Consider the following 17,040-nt stretch of genomic DNA (forward strand, 5'->3'; position numbering starts at 1 on the left):
AGGAGAAACTGGCAGAACCTGGTGTACTGGTTTTCCGCCAGGGGATTGGCAATAAATTTGCTTACTCGAGATGTGGTAGCGGCATCAAACGCACCTACGACATGCCAGAACTTTGTGTCCTCCGCTGTTATGCCCTGAAGATGAAACTGGGTTTCAGCCTGAACAAGCCAAACCCAAGGTTGATGGGTCTAGAAAGGAGGCAAATGAAGCCCAACTGCATTAACTGCTGCTGTGCCTGTGTCCATTATGACTGTAGACTCAGACTTCGGCTGAATCCTGCAGTCAGGGTCAGCAATTGTAGCGGCTACTACGGTAGAGCTACTAAAGAAATACAAACACATGCCAGAGTAATCAACTCAAGACTGATTTATTCAGGGTTTACAGACTCCTTTTTATATACTGTGGGTCCTGGGTTCCACAGGACAAGGTGGGACGTCACTATGAGATTGCTGTCGATCCACGGGACCGGCAGGTTTAAATGTAGCCTTGTACGAGTCCCGTGCCTTCCGGCAGGAGACTCAACGGATCAACTTGCTGTCCCTTGGCACTCGGTATCTCTTGTGTGCAGTCCTGATGAGTAGGCAGACGTTCGCATTATGGTTCTGCACGCCTGCAGAACCGCACCAGCAACAGTTTGCATTGCTACGCTGTGCGCCCGCTCGGCCCACTACACGGCCACTACAGTATTTTATTTAATTTAGAGATAACAGGCTCTACTTGCTCAGGTACCTGCATAGTCCAATTACACCCAGGTGACCAATTAACCTACTAACCCATTGTGTCTTTGGAACATGGGAGGAAACCAAAGCAGCCGGAGGCAACCCACGCGAATGTGGGGCAAATGTGTAAATTCCTTACAGACAAGAGTAGATTTGAACCCAGATCACTGATGCAGTTACGCTAATGCTATATGTATTTCATAAAAAACAGTATCAACAGTGGCCTGTGGCAAAGGAAATATTCTTTTAAATTCAGAAAACTGTGACACAAGTCTTGAATCCAGGCCCTCCTTAGCTCTCTTGGTATTGGCAGCTGTTCATTACATTGTCTCTGCTTCCTATTTTGCCGAATCTATCCAAAGAGTTTCAATGCTGCTGCCAGCTGGGCTTGCTGCATCAAAACATCTGCTCCCAAAGGTAGCATCAATTCCCATTCCACGCACAGCACCTGTAACTGCTTCAGTTACACTGCCATTAATCACATCAAAGGGACAGCAACTACTTTCCTTTCTCTTTGTATAATCTAAGAGGATTGTGATCATACCTTCATGTTCTTGTCCATTTAACAGGGAAAGCTAATTTCAATACAGTGAAAATGTCTACTCGAGAGACTTGCTGCTTGGGGGAAAATACAATTCAGGAGAGGGTACCACGATTTACTAGAGACGAGATCAATGCAATGTAGTAGTAAGAAATATTGCAAATGTACTCTGTTATTCTCCCTCTTCAGATAGTAAAAGTAATATTCTTGAAATGGGCCTTCCAGAATTAATCAAAGATATATACCTTATATTTTAGAAACCTCTTTTTCTCCTTTGTTTACTTGTGTGTTTACAATTCAGATTTTTGATATTTTGCCATTTATTCTTGATCACCCCTGCCAATTCATTTTATAGTTTGATCCAATTATCCTGGCAAGCTTTGTACATGCAATGTAGAAATCGTTACATATTGCATACTGTTCATACAATCAGCAGTAGCCACAGCCCAGTTGACCCAGCAAAAGTCTTTCTTGAACAAATAAGTATTCTGAAATCCTATTAGCCTCACGTCTGAAAAAGGAGATCAATAACAGTATCATCCAGTACTCTTGGGAGGTTAACACAATAATAATAACCTAGACTCAGATATTAATGATGTAGGTGCATTTCACCAAATCTCTTTGTAGAGATTTTGTCCCAAAACAAATTTTTTAGGATTCGACTTTGCACCATACTCACATCTGCTGGAAGTCCTGCTCAGGTATAATCATCAAAGTCCATGTGACTTATGGAGGAAAGCGAACAGTAAAAAGTCTGCCTGCAAGGTCATTATATTAATGGGGAAAATAAATTCATTGTAATGCGATTGACAGGCAATTTAACTTAATTTTCCAGCTTCATGTCAATTAATAAGTTAGATTTCTTAATATATATCAATCTCAATGACAATGATCAATCTCAAAAGAAAATGGGGACTGAACAGTCTTTGGAACTTTTTTAAGCAGTTAGTTCACAATTTGGATGCAGACTAGGTGCTGATAATTGCTCTAATATTGAAAAATATCTGATTAAAATTTGGTAGCTCAGCAACAAATATAATACAAAATAGTTGATAATCAGTGGTTTTCAACCTTTTTTCTTTTCACTCACATACCACTTAAGTAATCCCTAAGCCATTGGTGCTCTGTGATTAGTAAGGGATTGCTTAAGGTGATATGTGGGTGGAAAGGGAAGATTGAGAATCATTACTCTAGACCCAATTACTACTGAAATATTTTGCTTGAGAAAAATTGTCAGGGGGGCATGGCGAGATGGTGTAGAACAAAGATGTGGGGATTCACCTCTCACTGATTGGACTAATTAATGCCTGAAATCTAAAGGTAAAAAATTTTAAAAGTGTGTCAGACGGAGTTTTAATTGTGGAAGTTACAGGAAATGAAGAGAGGGAAAGGTCAAAAGTCAAAAAAGTTGGTTTTTAAAGTCATTGAAAAAAGTGAAGAAACTGGGCCTACCGCACAGAAGCAGCACCAGGATCGATTGACCATGGATCCGAAGCCTCAGAAGACATCTCCAGGGAAAACCGAAGTAAGGTTGACATTCCCAAAGCAGAGATCAGCACAAGATGGTGCCGACGCAATTGTCCTGGTGGTGGGGCAGGGCATCCGCGGACGTGACATGGTCTGCGTGACCGAGGGTGGTAAGGTGCATGGGGCCGCATTGGGGCATGAGCGGGGGAGCGCAATCAGCAACATACAGGTGTGCAGCGACGCACTATCCAACGCCAGCTACTGTGGGCATGCGCACGGCTTCACGCTTCTGTGAAGTCCTGGACAGGATCCAGGATGCGGAGGGAACCCACTCCACATCATGCTGATGAGGTTGGCCTGAGGTGGACTGGGGTCCAAACCCATAGCCGGGCCGCCAGGAAGGAAGTTTTAGTACCTAAGGAGGAGGAAGAAGAACATCAAGAATATTTAGATAAGATCAAGAGCTTTTATTGATGGCAGCAGAAGCAATAGAAGGTAGGCCCAGAACTACAAAAATGGCTTCTCCTTTTAAATCAGCTACACATCTGTTTTAACGAGCCTCTCGCCTGGACCTGATGTGGTTACTATGTTTGAGAGTTATCAAAGCAAAATGAAATTATTATGGCATATAACTACTAGTTTTCATAATATAGATGAACAATTTGCTGAAGTAAAAGGGAAAATGTCTGATATGTGTGGAGAAATTGCATCTATGAAAGTGGATCTTGATAAACATTTAACAGTAGTTGATGAAGTACAAGAGAAATTTATGAAGATTGAAGACAGAGTGGATCAGGATGGGATACTCAGAATGCCTTTTTGTAAAAAAATGACTCACTGGAAAATCAAAGTTGATGGAATAATGTAAAAATAGTTGGACTTCCGGGAGATATTGTAGGACCGGATTCTACAAAATTTTTTCGTAAATGGATTCCAGAAATACTGGGGATTGAATCATTTTCAGATGGTTTGGAATTTGATAGAGAAAAATTGTCATTAGCCCATTTCCTTTGGAGTTATGAAACCGTGCACATACCGAGTCAATTAGGGACGATTAAAAGTGGTTTTCAAACTTTTTCTTTCCACCCACGTACCACTTTAAGCAATCCCTTACTAATCACAGAGCACCGATGGCATAGGGAACACTTAAAGTGGTATGTGAGTGGAAAGAAAAGGTTGAGAACCACTGTTAAAGCAATTCAGTGTAGGCATCAAAACAGTCCAGTCATAGACAAACAGATTCTTATCTATCAGTCCTTAATTTTAGTTGGTCTCGTGCAGCCGTTCAACCTTTTTTTGGGCTATGGCTCCCTTAGGTCTCTGTTCATTGTTTATGGGCCCATTCTCTGTGAAGCAGTCAAGTTTGGTTGGTTTCTTCAGTACTTCTCTCCTACCGACTACATTAAAAAAAATTTTTATTGAGAATGGCTGGTCTAGAGGGATAATTTGAAACTACAAGCATTTTAAAAGAATATCTATTCAAATACGAAATGTACCTAATACTGGAACCTCCTCCACCCCTATTATTATTATATACAAGTTTTATACAGACATCAGTGACCTTTAATCAAACATGACCAAAGTTCATCTTGGATGGCAATTTCATCCATTTCAGCCCAAAATTCAGTTCTATAATTTTAAAAAGACAGATTCCACTAATCATCCAAGTAAATAAAACAGATTTTATGTCTTGTCCATAAGCAAATTTGTTTTGGAATACATTGTTGTAAAATGTTAGGCATTATTAACATACAGAATAAGCTATTATTTTGATAAACACTGACTCACCTGTCACTTGAAGCGAGTTGAAACGCGGCAATCTAGCACATCAGAGGAAACATTCACATCAGCGTTTTAGTGTGGATGCCTTTCGATCTCTGCATTGTATTGCAATTATTCAGTAAGAGTGTTGTTACTCTATTGTCGTTCCATTTTGACTGCAATTTCTGAATGGTCAAACACTTTTATTGCAACAAATACCTCTATTGGAGACCATGGATTGTTTAAAAACTTTCAAGGACAGAACCCATCCAAAATTAATCTTGATAAAGAGTCCTGACCTAAAACCTTAACAGACCATTTCTACCCAGACATGCTGCCTGGCCCACTAAGTTCCACCAACAGCTTGTTTATCCAAAATGTAAAAAAAATAAGCAAGGGTATCCACTGTTTGATGTGAAGTTGGCCAATTTACATAGCAAAACAGCATCCAAGTCCTCTCCCAGATCTGAAATATTACACTTACTCAGCTCTTTGGACTGACCACATCATTCACATGCACAAACCTGACTTCAGAAACAGAAAAACTGCAGATGTTAGAATCTTGAGTGAACAAGGAGAAGCTGGGCAACTCGGTGGGTCAGGCAGCATCCATGACGAGTGCAGTCCGCTTCTTTTTGCTCACTTCAGAAACAGACACCAAATTTTGAGCTCTGTCATGGTACAAGAATAACAGCTGGATAGAGAAAAAAAAATCTACAGCTGTTCTCAAAGCATTCATTAAAAGAGTGCAAAGTTTGGAGTGACAACCATTCAGTCTACTACTGAGGTCCTGAAGTGTACATTGGGAGATGGAGGCCTGCTGTAAATGAAAGGTGTGCACATTCTACCATGCCACTGTCCCATCTGAGGCAAAACCTGCAATTTCACATTGGTCAGCTCTGAGCCCACAGAAGAACCAATTTAAAACCCAAAAAATGCAGATGCTGAAATAAATGCAGAAAATGCTGTGAACAATCAGTATTTCAGGACTCTTCCATGGTAAAGATCATAATAAGATTGAAAGAGTGCAGAGAAGATTTAGTAGGATATTGCTGGGTCTTAAGGAATAGAGTTACAGGGAAAGGTTAAACATGTTAGGACTTTATTCCTTGGAGCTTAAAAGAATGAGGGAATATTTGATTGAGGTATAAAAATTATGAAGTATATGGATTGAGTAAGTGCAAGAAGGCTTTTTTCTACTGAGGTTAGACAAAAACGAGAGGACATGGGTTAAGGATGGAAGGGAGCATTAGGGAAACTTTTTCATGCAGAGAGTGGTGCGAGTGTGGAAAAAGCTGCCAACTGAAGTGTTGAATGCAGGCTCAATTTTGATATTTCAGAAAAATCTGGACAGGTGCATGGATGGGAGGAGTGGAAGGATACAGCCAAGGTGCAGGCCAATGAGACTAGACAAAATAATAGTTCAGCACAGAATAAATGAGCTAAACAGCTTCTTTCTGTGGTGTAGTATTCTATGGTTCAATCCGATGAACTGATGAAGGTCCTTACCTTACAGGCATTTTCAGCACTGCGGCAATCCAGCTGGTTTCAAGGCAGCCACCATTATCCAAGTACCAAAGACAACAACATTAACAGGCCTCAATGAACACCACTCAGTGGCAGTGATCTCCACCATTACAAAATGCTTCGAGCATCTGATGATGGAATGCATTAAAGTGCTCCTCCCAGAGATCAATTTTAATTTGTCTACAGAAGGAACTGTTTCATTGATGATGCTTAGAGCCTTGCCCCTCCACACCATCCTGTCCCTTCTTGAGAACAACGCCTTATACATCAGACTGCTGTTCATCGACTTCAGCTCAGTATTTAATATGATCATACCCCAGAGGCTCGAGGAGAAGCTACCCTCATTTGGACTCAACGTCCCTCTCTCTAACTTGATTCTGGACTTCCTATCAGAAAGACCATAGTCTGTCTGGGTTGGCAGCAGAACATCAAGCACTTGAAGATGTGCGCTCAGCCCACTCTTGTTCACGCTATTGACCCAGGACTGTATTGCCAGATTCATCTCCAACAGAGACATCAAGTTTGCAAATGACATGGCAGTAGTTGGCCTCATCAGCAACAATGATAAATTGTGGTGGAAAATCTCATGAAACAGTGAGAGAATAACAACCTGAGTCTCAACAGGGACAAGGCGAAGGAGAAGATTATGGACTTCAGGAAGACCAGGGTTGACCACTTTCCACTACACATTAATAGTTGGAGAGAGGAGAGTGCACCAAGTTCCTCACAGTCTACTTAAAAAGTGACTTGTCCTGGACACAAAACCTCTCCTCACTTTATCAGGGACAAGGACTACACTTCCTTAGAGGATTGAGGCGGGAAAGGCTACCGGCCATCATCCTGTTAATTTGCTACATGTACAACCAGATGATTAAAAAAAACTTGAAAGAGAAATTGAGCTATTGTTTCATTTCAAATACCTCTTTTTTTGTCTATCCTTCCATAGTCTCTGCCTGATCTGTGAAGTGTTTTGAGAACAGTTTCTGCTTGTTAATTCATCCTCAATCCCAAAGAACCATCATTTAAATAACGCATGTAACAATACAGGATATTCATTCATTGTTCTGCTTCCCTTTCCAAACTAATAGTATTTTCAAATGCAAGGTATGAAAAAGAATCTTTGTGCAAATTTTTCGGAAACAATTCTCATTCGCACAAGTTCTACTTCACTTTTCCCATTTTTTTCATGTATTGCCATAGCTTTGTTGATACTTAAATGTAATCAAAAAGTCTCTCCTTTTCAGTTTCACCCCCTTTTCAACACAACATACAGTCCTAACAGCTATCATGAGGTTATTTCTCATTTATGCCACAAAGCAATCAGAAGTAATGCTTAATTGGAGCATCCTCAATAGTGCTCAGCTGATGTCAGATAATAATTCAGTCAGGAGATCATATCGGAAACTCAACTTCAATTGATTGCAAGTTACACTGAAGGAAGCCTAAACATTTATCTGCACACAAATTATTATGCTGTATTAAACTGAATTTAGTGCAGCACACACAGGATACCAAATCTGAACAAAATGTGACAGGACAATGAAGTGAGTGCAATTTATTGAATCAATTTATTTATACAAGAAAGTCTAACAGGATCACATCAGTATTATTATGCAGACAATTTTTTTTCTATGTTTCTCTTCTCATTCTTTAAAATGTATTCTTCATCCCCAAATAAATACCACAATATACTGAAATCATTTCCCCCACTTCCTTTCAATTAGATTCAAGTTATGGATATAACATCATGAGCAACAACTTAAATTGTTGCCTATCTCTTCACAATGAATTTACAAAAATGTTACACTTACATTATTTACAGAATTACTTGGACCTTTGAATGCAAGGCTTTATATCAATCTTTATTTTTTATTCATTTATACAGTATGGCAACTCTGAACACAACTGTGTTCCGGAAACAAGTCGAGTCATGTAACCTTTTGGTTTCATTCCCTTCCCCACCCCCTTTACTTTGCAACAGTAAACGAAAAGCAACCTTCGTCAACCTCCACTGGCAATACAGACCAATAAAATAATCACCCACCACTATTAATCTGATGTTTATGCTCCAGTGGATGATTTCATTAAAAAGAAATGGAGACTCACCTTTGCAAAATGATAATAACAAATAAATCAGCTGGAAAGATGAAGGATGACTTAAGGAAAACCTTAAAGTGGTTTCATTAAAGTATTCCTAATTCTCGAGGCTCTCAAAGTTTAACTGCTCTGAACTGAACCCAATGTACATAGAAGAGCTCATGCATCTATCACTGGTTCAGGGTTCCATTTTCACATGAACCAGAAACTCCACATAGCTTGTAGATCAACACAAAGCAACTCCAGAATTGTTCATGGTATTTTAAGGCAAGGACTGCCAATGAGGTGGTGCCATCCAAAAGGCCACCACTGTCTCAGTCTACTGGAATACTTTGAAAAGACAATATTTTCAAAGCAACTTTTAAACCATGGATATAAATTGGCACACAATCTCTTTTCCCGGTTTACCCACCTCAAATCCCCAGGTTTAGCCAAATCATTTTCCAAATACAATAAAACAAATTTCTCTTACAGATCCTTCAGTAATCTTTAACTTTTCCAGAAACAAAGAACCAAATGCATGTATAGATCTTAACCATATGCCTATGCAAAGGTAACTAATCATGGCACAACATAACAATCTATTCATTCACAGGCAACCACTCTCACTTTACATCTATCCACGTGTAGGAAAACCAACCACTTCGTCACACACTGTTCACATACAGATAACTGTCTTACCAATTATCACCACAATCAAAATGCTTCTATTCTCCTCATACTTAGGTGATTGGGTGAAATTCAATTACTCAAGTACCAGTAAATTATTAAAATATTGAATTAAAGCAACTGTGGGACAGTGGGAATTTTTTTCCCCTCATGTATATCTGGCATCAAAATCTGAACTCCCAGCTGCTCAGGAGTTGGCAGAATTGCCTGTTTTATTGATTTGTTGGTGGGGCACATTACATTTCAGTTATATGTAAAAGCTATCACACAGCTATCACTGAGCCTTAGAGTCTGTTCAGTATTTTCCCCTCATTTAAATTTCATTCACTAGCCTACACCTCATTAAAACCAGAACAATAAAAAAAACTGCAGGATAATATTTTCATCACAGATGAGGCTGAATTCAGTCAACCTGGAAGAGAACTGACTGTTGGCAAGTTAAGAGATGGGTTTGCAGTAAAATAAAAGGATAGCAGCAAATATTTCACATGCTCCAAAAGAAGCCACAGTTTGCAAGCAGCAGTGGCTGTTGAGGTATCTGTCAATTGCCTCATGACGTAGTTGAAGTGAACACATTCCTCCTGTCAAAGTGAAGGTGTTTTTGAATTCCACACTGTAAGTGCCTGCATTTAGTGTTCATATGTGTGGAGGAAAATAATCAATGCACATTACATATTGTACATTCTCAACTCAATGTTCACTCAGGCACATCTTTAACAACTGTGCCATATTACTGAGTTTAGCTGCTTGTCTCAAACTGCAGTGTGAATGTAAGTTGCACAGTCAATCTCTAAGTCAACTCAATGCCTTTTAAAAAAAATGCATTCATTTTCCCCAGTAATACCCATCTCTCCCTCCCTCTCTCTCTCTCCAGTGGTTCAAGGAATGATAACAACAGTCCAGAACATCATCATTGATGCATGCATTCTTCATGAAAGAAACTGGGGTTATGAGTGTAAAGAGACTATTCAATCCTGAGATGAAGCCTGTCGCTGTCTTTGAACCACGTGCTCGGGAAGCAATCCAAAGAAACAATCCGGGCTGATTATTCTTCCCTCCCTCTTCTTCCCATTCCCTAACAAGATGCAAATAGATATGTGCAGTATCTCTAGCAGTCCCTTTAGCTAATATCAGCTAACTTGGCCAAGAGCAAGATCAAACCTGGAAGCCTTTGGTCTGGATGGGATGAATTCCACATATATGGCTATGCTTTTACCTACTAGCCATTGGGATAGCTTTACAAAATGCATCCCCCAATGTACATTATTTTTCCAGCAGCTTAAAAAAATAAACTGTTTTTTTTTTCCCCCCTAAATTCCTAGCACAGTAATATAAAATGGTCAAACAGATCTATTTCAGGTTTATTACATTTTCACAATTCCCCATCACTTTCTCTTGTAGCAAGAAATGCACCAAGTTCCAAAGAGTCCAGAGAATACTACGTAATTAGTCCACAAAACAGGTCACAATGATTGATTAGGACAACCCCACCAAACTTGCTTGAGAGTTATAAGAATTTGGAAAATGATGCAGGATGCAGGGGAGGGGAATTACTGAAATAGGATTTTAACATTTTGTGATATAAATGATTATATCTGTTGGGCTTCATAGCAACTATTTAGTGAAATTCATGAACTCAGTATAGAACCATAGGAATCTGCCTAATGTGCCATTATTACAGAATGTGTGAGATAAATGTTGTTCTTTGTAGAACCACGGCCTCTGGTCTCATTTCTTGCATTCCACCAGATTATCACCTTTTGAAGCGTTTGTTTTAAATCACCACCAATGAACAAACCTCTCCCACAAAAAATAAAAACAAAATGTATTCCCGGTTCTCAAGTATTATCTCTAGACAATTACAATTTTTACTTCGCCACTTTCATCTGGCCTGTAAAAGAAGGGAATACTGGTGGAATAGTTCAGGGATGAGCTTTGTCTGGCCTGTGGGTTCTGGATTTCTTCAAGAAGTTGCATAATCTGTTTAGTAGTGTGGTCCTCGGAGAGCAAATTTCCTTTCGGAACAGGGACTGTTCTGGATGGATGGGTGTTCTGTGAAATTGCTGGAGATTCTATCTCATCTGCCAAGCTGATGTCTTGTAGTTCTGGGGTGGAAAAAAAGGAACAAATCAAACTTTTCATGCCATCCAATTTTTCCAAATCAAGGGTTCTACACATTTTGAGAGAAATAAATATCTGCAAAAAAAACATTCACACCCCTACTATTACAAGCTCCTGTCTTAGTAAAATGGGATTAACACCGTAAGGGATGGTATAGACAGGAGGAACTGAATGGTCATAATTAACATTTCACACAAGCACCATTGCAACACAAGTCTCAACCCAGTGACAATTCGATACATTGGAAGAACTGAGGGAAGGCTTGTCACAATCTTTTCCAGATTCGATACATTCACAAAGACATTGTGATTTTGCTGGAAAGAACACAGCCTTTTGAAGCAGCTCGTGGCCAGCCATTTTGTGGAATTCAGAGCAAAGCATGCTCTGTGAATGACTGGGCCTTTTTCTGTGGATTGACCTGTGCCAGGAGGGTCTTTTGGGAAGCAAAGTGCTTCATTTTGTGTGTGACCAACAGTGAGGGTCACTTGGAGAGACCGGTGCCAGAAGCTTTGTGGAGACTTCCCAGTTCGAGTCTTGACTGCAAAAGGACCAGGAAGGAGTGTCACGACTACAGCTCATGTGGATGGATATTTCTTCAAAGGCAATGCAAGGAGTATTCGTAAGTCTGTAGCAGCCACAAGTCCAGTCTTCCCATCAGTTTAACATTAATCCTGGGAATGTAATATCAAAGGCCTACACTTCAGCACAGAATCAGAAGGAGTGGAAGTTGAAGCAACGCCTAAGCTTACTAGATTGACTATAAAGGTGTTGGGAATGGTCGGACACACACACACACATACACACACACACACACACACACCTGTGCATAGTTGAGGATAGATTTAGCGTTAAGGATAGTTTAAACTATAGTTTAAGAATAAGAAATAAAATTAGTGTTTTAAAATTAAACACTGTCTAATTCATTATCTATTTCTGCTCATTATGTGCAGTTTGTAACAAAATTAGGGACCCGTCTGGGATTTTACCACATTTGGAGCTAATTGAAGCTTAACCATTTTGGGGCACATATATTGTATGTACTACAGAAATGATTACTGTGATTATTATGCAATGTCCAAAAATACATAGTGTTTCCTTACAGCTACAGTACTATGAAATACCCTTGCCATAGTTACAAGAGCAAATCTGAAAAATAAACTGAGCAGTCATTTCAGGTAAAGGGCCCATGGCAATATCTAACTCATTGTTAGGGACAAATGTAGTTACAAAGGGACTAAGACGCAAATGTACAGAAAGACAAGTCACAATTATAGAAGTTTCAAAACAGATCAAACACCAAAAATCATTAAATGTCCACGTTAACTAATGTTGTTGTATCCATAAAGTTATGGGAAAGTTAAGAGCAACTAATCGAAATAAGAATTTATTACAGTGAACCTTGTGGACTGCAATTATTTCCCCCAACTCATTAATAAGACACTTCAGAACTCTAATTATAGAAGAGAATTTCTTGCTGCACAGGGCCATCAAGAGGCAGAGAGGGAACATTTTAATGAGTTTCAAGATTTACCTCCCAAAGGATGTCCTCTTATAACGAGAACTGTGTAATATTACTTTGCCATAGAAAGAGGGCCAAAGCACAGCAGTATGAGAACGGTGTCCACTCTAGGGCTTAATAGTCTTAAGGGGTGGATCTCATGTGTCCCCAGTCCTGGAACTCATCTGGGTAACCTATCACCCATTTACTGTTCCACCAATCCAGGATCAGTTCAAATAGCAAAAAAGAATGTGATGCCAAACATTTCATAAGCATGAGAGCAAAAAAACCTGGAAAGCGGTATCTGATGATACTGCGCAGATCTCAATGGTGTGACCTGTAGAAGACGTGTGGCTCCACAGACACCTCCTTATCAACCTCATGTCATGAATGCCATCTCATTTATCTGACATTCCTCTGGGGTTTTTTTCCTATAATTTCTGATCTGAAGAAAATTTCTGGCCTTTCCATTTTGAGAATGCACCTACTGAAGTTGCAGAATGGCTAGAATCCCAGTTTGGTTAAGTCAACTCAAATGTTGTGTGGTAGAGAAACCATAGAGCTTGTAACTGATATTTTATTGAACATTTGAGGTGATAAAAATATGTTCTGTGAGAGAACACCAGCTGTAATTCAGAACAATGTGGCTGAGAATCTTACCCGAAACAACTTATAGCTGTCATATCACTACTAATGTCATATGGGCAAACTAGGTAGCTTTAGGGTACTTTCATTTCTCACACCAAAATGTACATCTTTAGGGCAATAACCAAATCAAAAGCCCAAAAGAGAACTTGTTAATGAGATATTTTGCCTGTGCAACTCTGTAGATATTGCCCTGACAAATTTCTAGGAATTCTACAGTCAAGCCATTACAGACCTTCTGTGCAAGTGGAAGTTAACTCCAATTCTTCAGCCATTAAATCCTGATGGGGTGCTTCATCTGCCAATGAGTGCGTTGACAGTTTTGTGGAACTGACATATTTACTGTACCATTCGTTCCTTTCTCCCACCAACCTCAACACCAGCTGTTGCAATTCTGCCAACTTCATCTGTAAAAACAACAGCTTAATTTCAAAACTACACAAATCACAAGAATTTACTTTCCAATGATTTTTGTACAAGAATCAATTCAGAGAGGTAACAAATCCAGTTAGGTTGCAAGGAAAATGGCTCTAATGCACCTTCTGGGGCCTGAACTTATTTTAAAACATTCCTTATAAATGTAACAACTCTCAATTGAACCAACTTAGTAAAACTATTCGAGAATAGCTTTAACGTTAGATTTTAAAATATGACCGAATCATTGAGAACTTTAAACTTAGAAGCTTCTTTGGCCAACACTGTCCACGCAAATAGGTACAACTTAAGAACTAATTTAAAAGTTATGCAATAAAACTACTAAATGTACACTATTACATCAAAACTTTTAAACTCTTGATTTATTTCCAGCAATCGGGACTGGGGTTTGAATCCCACACTGTCTGCAAAGAGTTTGTATGTTCTCCATGTGTCTGCGTGAGTTTTCCCTGGCGGCTTTGTTTCCTCCCACCATTTGAAGTGTACCAGGGGTGTAGATTAATTGGGTGTAAATTGGACAGCAAGGATTTGTGGGCCAAAATGGCCTGTTACCATGCTGCATGTCAAAAATTTTTTTTTAAAAATGTTAAAGTTTCCTATGAATCAAAGCACTGAAAAAAATAACATGGACAAAAGACCTGTGAAAAGTGAACAAAAGCATTGCATAATGGGCCATTTGTTACAAAGGGCTGCTGAAGTATAATCTGTGTGGTGCAGAGCCCACCTCACTGACAAAAGACAAAGGAGGAAAAACCCAACACCCAACCCCAACCAACCAATTTTCCCTTGCAAACGCTGCAACCGTGTCTGCCTGTCCCGCATCGGACTTGTCAGCCACAAACGAGCCTGCAGCTGACGTGGACATTACCCCTCCATTAATCTTCGTCTGCGAAGCCAAGCCAAAGAAGAAAAGAAGAAGAAGGCCTAACACAGACTTTACAACAGTTTGAAATTAGCTTTTAAATAATTTGGTATTTCTGAACTTCAAATGGTGCAGTATTAGCTTGTTTTATCTCCAACCTAATAAAATTTGTGCTTCTTGTTACAAACTGCCACATGATTGAGATTGCAACCAGATTACTAATTGAAATGTAGATTTACAGACACTAGTTCACTTCAAACATAACTCAGTGAGCCAAGTTATTCCACATGGTACCTATTAGTGAGGCATAATGACATTAACCTGGAACTTTGAAAATACCGGTACTGTGCTCAATATTTCCATCCACCTCTTCAGCCTGGGATTTGTTACTGAGTCAAAAATTTTAAAGCAATCAGTTGCACCGTGGTTAATGGAACTCAAGAGAACAACTGTATTCAAAAATCACTGACAGAATTAAGTATCATGCATTAACAGAATGAACATAAAAATGACAACATGCATTTATCATTTCAGAATATAGAGGCACCTTCATTTCTTCCTTATCCTGAGCCAGTCGACTGATGTACTCTTCTTTTTCTGTGTGCTTCTGTTTAAGAATGGCTCTCTGACTCTGGTAAAGTGCAATATATTCTCCTAAAAGGACAAAAAAAAACACAAAAGTCAGAATCTAATTTGCTCTGCAGGAATTAAACTCTATACACATTAGCAACTATTTCCAAAACGTTTAAGTGAAGGAAGGAAAATAGTGATGTAAAAATGTTCAGACTTTTTGGGAGAGGGCAAAGGAGTGGGGTTAATATGATAGCTTTTATTGGAGGTGTCACAAGTATATGGTTGAATAACCACTTTCTGTGCTATTTTTCTAAAAATCTGCAATCTTGTATGTATGAATGATCTGGATCATATTAAATGCAATGTTGTTGAACCCTATTAAGATAACAGCAAATCTTTCATGCTATTGGATATTATGACTCAATGGTGCCCAATGGGTGTCGGGCATTGGGGGGGCGGGGGGGTTGGTGTGGAGGAGAAAGTGAGAGAAATGAACTACATGTTGCATAATAGGCCTGAAAATGAGCACATGGGAAGCAAATAGTTGCATGGAGAGAATACACACAATTGAGAGATGGATTATGTAAGGGTCTATGCGGTGGGAGGTGAGGTACATTGAAATGAGATAAACAAATGTACAAGATAGGACCTTGATATGTAAGTAAAACATGAACCCTCTTCTGATCTTCTCTACTCAAATGAAAGCACATGACATTATAAAAATGATGAATTGCAACATAGCAATTGCATACAATCAATTAACTACTTCACACACTGCCTGTTATTAATTAAAAGGCAATGAAAATAATTTGAAAACTTACATCAACAATATGCAAGTAAACCCCATATTTACCAAAAATTTCTGGAATTTAGGGAATACATTCAGATCCTTTTAACCATTACAGTGATCACTCCAATGGATACTTCCCATTTATTTGTTTGTTAAATCAAAGAAAAAGAATAATTTCAATAGCAATACCCCTTATTGACCAAGAAGAGTAATGCACAATATGCAATGCAGAGACAGGGAGTATTTTAAAAATCTCTCTCCAGTTGGATACCTATAGTATCGGTTTCCCCAGACAACTGCACACAGCGATGCTCCAGCTCCTCCACTCGTTCCTTTAGATCTACCTTCTCCTGCATCAGGGTTGTGAATCGAACCTATTGAAATGAAAATGAAGCAGCTTTAACACTGTTTTCAAATCAAAACAAGTGGTCCACAGAACTTTACAGATTGTTGAGCAGTTTGCTTTTTGGTCCAGTTTTCAGCATTTACAATCCTATATGTTTCCTAAAAAACAGATATAGGCAGGTCCAGAATGATTAAAAAAAAGGGAAATAACCTGCAGTTGGTCCATTGCAGCTTTCAAAGCCTCGTGTACCTCTGCTGGCACTGTGTCAGCATTACCCACTGCTTCCGTAGCTCCTGAAAAGATAAGTAAAATATAATTTCAAACCTTATAGGGAGAAAGATGTGAAGTAAATCCTAGTTTCACCAAAATCTTTTCAGAATAACTGAAAGATTGCAGCACAGAAAGAGCCTACTCAACCCTCTGCATCCACATTGACTCCATACTCTCATCTCTTTCTTTTCAAGTACTTATCCAGTCCCCCTTTGAACTCTGGGAGCAGGATCACAGATCTAGTTTCATAGCACAAAACTCATTTGACAATCCAGAAAGACCTATTAAAATCAATCAGCGTATTTGTTGAGATAGTCAGATGGGTTCAAAGGTGGCTAGAAGATAGGCACCAGAGAGCCATGGTGGATAACTGTCTGTCAGGATGGAGGCCAGTGACGAGAATTGTGCCTCAGGGATCAGTGTTGGGTCCCTTGTTGCTCATCATTTACATTAATGATTTGGATGATGGAGTGGTAAATTGGGTTAGTAAATATGCTGACAATACAAAAATAAGGGGAGTTGTGGATAGTCAGGATGGTTTTCGGGGACTGTAGAAGGATTTGGATTGCTTAGAAGAGTGGGCTGAAAGGTGGCAGACTGAGTTTAATGTAGATAAGTGTGAAGTGCTTCATTTTGGGAAGAATAACCAAAATAGGACATATGTGGTGAAGGGGAGGGCATTGAGGAATGCAGAGGAACAGAGGGATCTTGGAATAACA

The 17,040-nt window shown here is 39.3% G+C and overlaps 1 protein-coding gene across 6 annotated transcripts in view; it reads right to left on the minus strand.

Annotated features, from left to right (window-relative positions):
- Nucleotides 1-7,560: 7,560 nt before the first annotated feature.
- Nucleotides 7,561-17,040, minus strand: part of golga2 (golgin A2) — a 115,365-nt gene continuing 105,885 nt past the window's right edge. For 5 of the 6 annotated variants that reach the window (XM_069885617.1, XM_069885627.1, XM_069885602.1 and 2 more), the window contains 5 exons: nucleotides 16,262-16,344; nucleotides 15,977-16,079; nucleotides 14,890-14,996; nucleotides 13,281-13,452; nucleotides 7,561-10,886 (listed from right to left, as the gene is read on the minus strand). In XM_069885617.1, the coding sequence (XP_069741718.1) occupies nucleotides 10,633-10,886; nucleotides 13,281-13,452; nucleotides 14,890-14,996; nucleotides 15,977-16,079; nucleotides 16,262-16,344 (719 nt within the window). In that variant the 3' untranslated portion in view covers nucleotides 7,561-10,632. The remainder of the gene's footprint in view (nucleotides 10,887-13,280; nucleotides 13,453-14,889; nucleotides 14,997-15,976; nucleotides 16,080-16,261; nucleotides 16,345-17,040) is intronic. The other variant, XM_069885636.1, reaches the window with a different exon arrangement.

This window comes from Narcine bancroftii, chromosome 1, assembly GCF_036971445.1.
Source record: "Narcine bancroftii isolate sNarBan1 chromosome 1, sNarBan1.hap1, whole genome shotgun sequence".
Lineage (NCBI taxonomy): Eukaryota > Metazoa > Chordata > Chondrichthyes > Torpediniformes > Narcinidae > Narcine > Narcine bancroftii.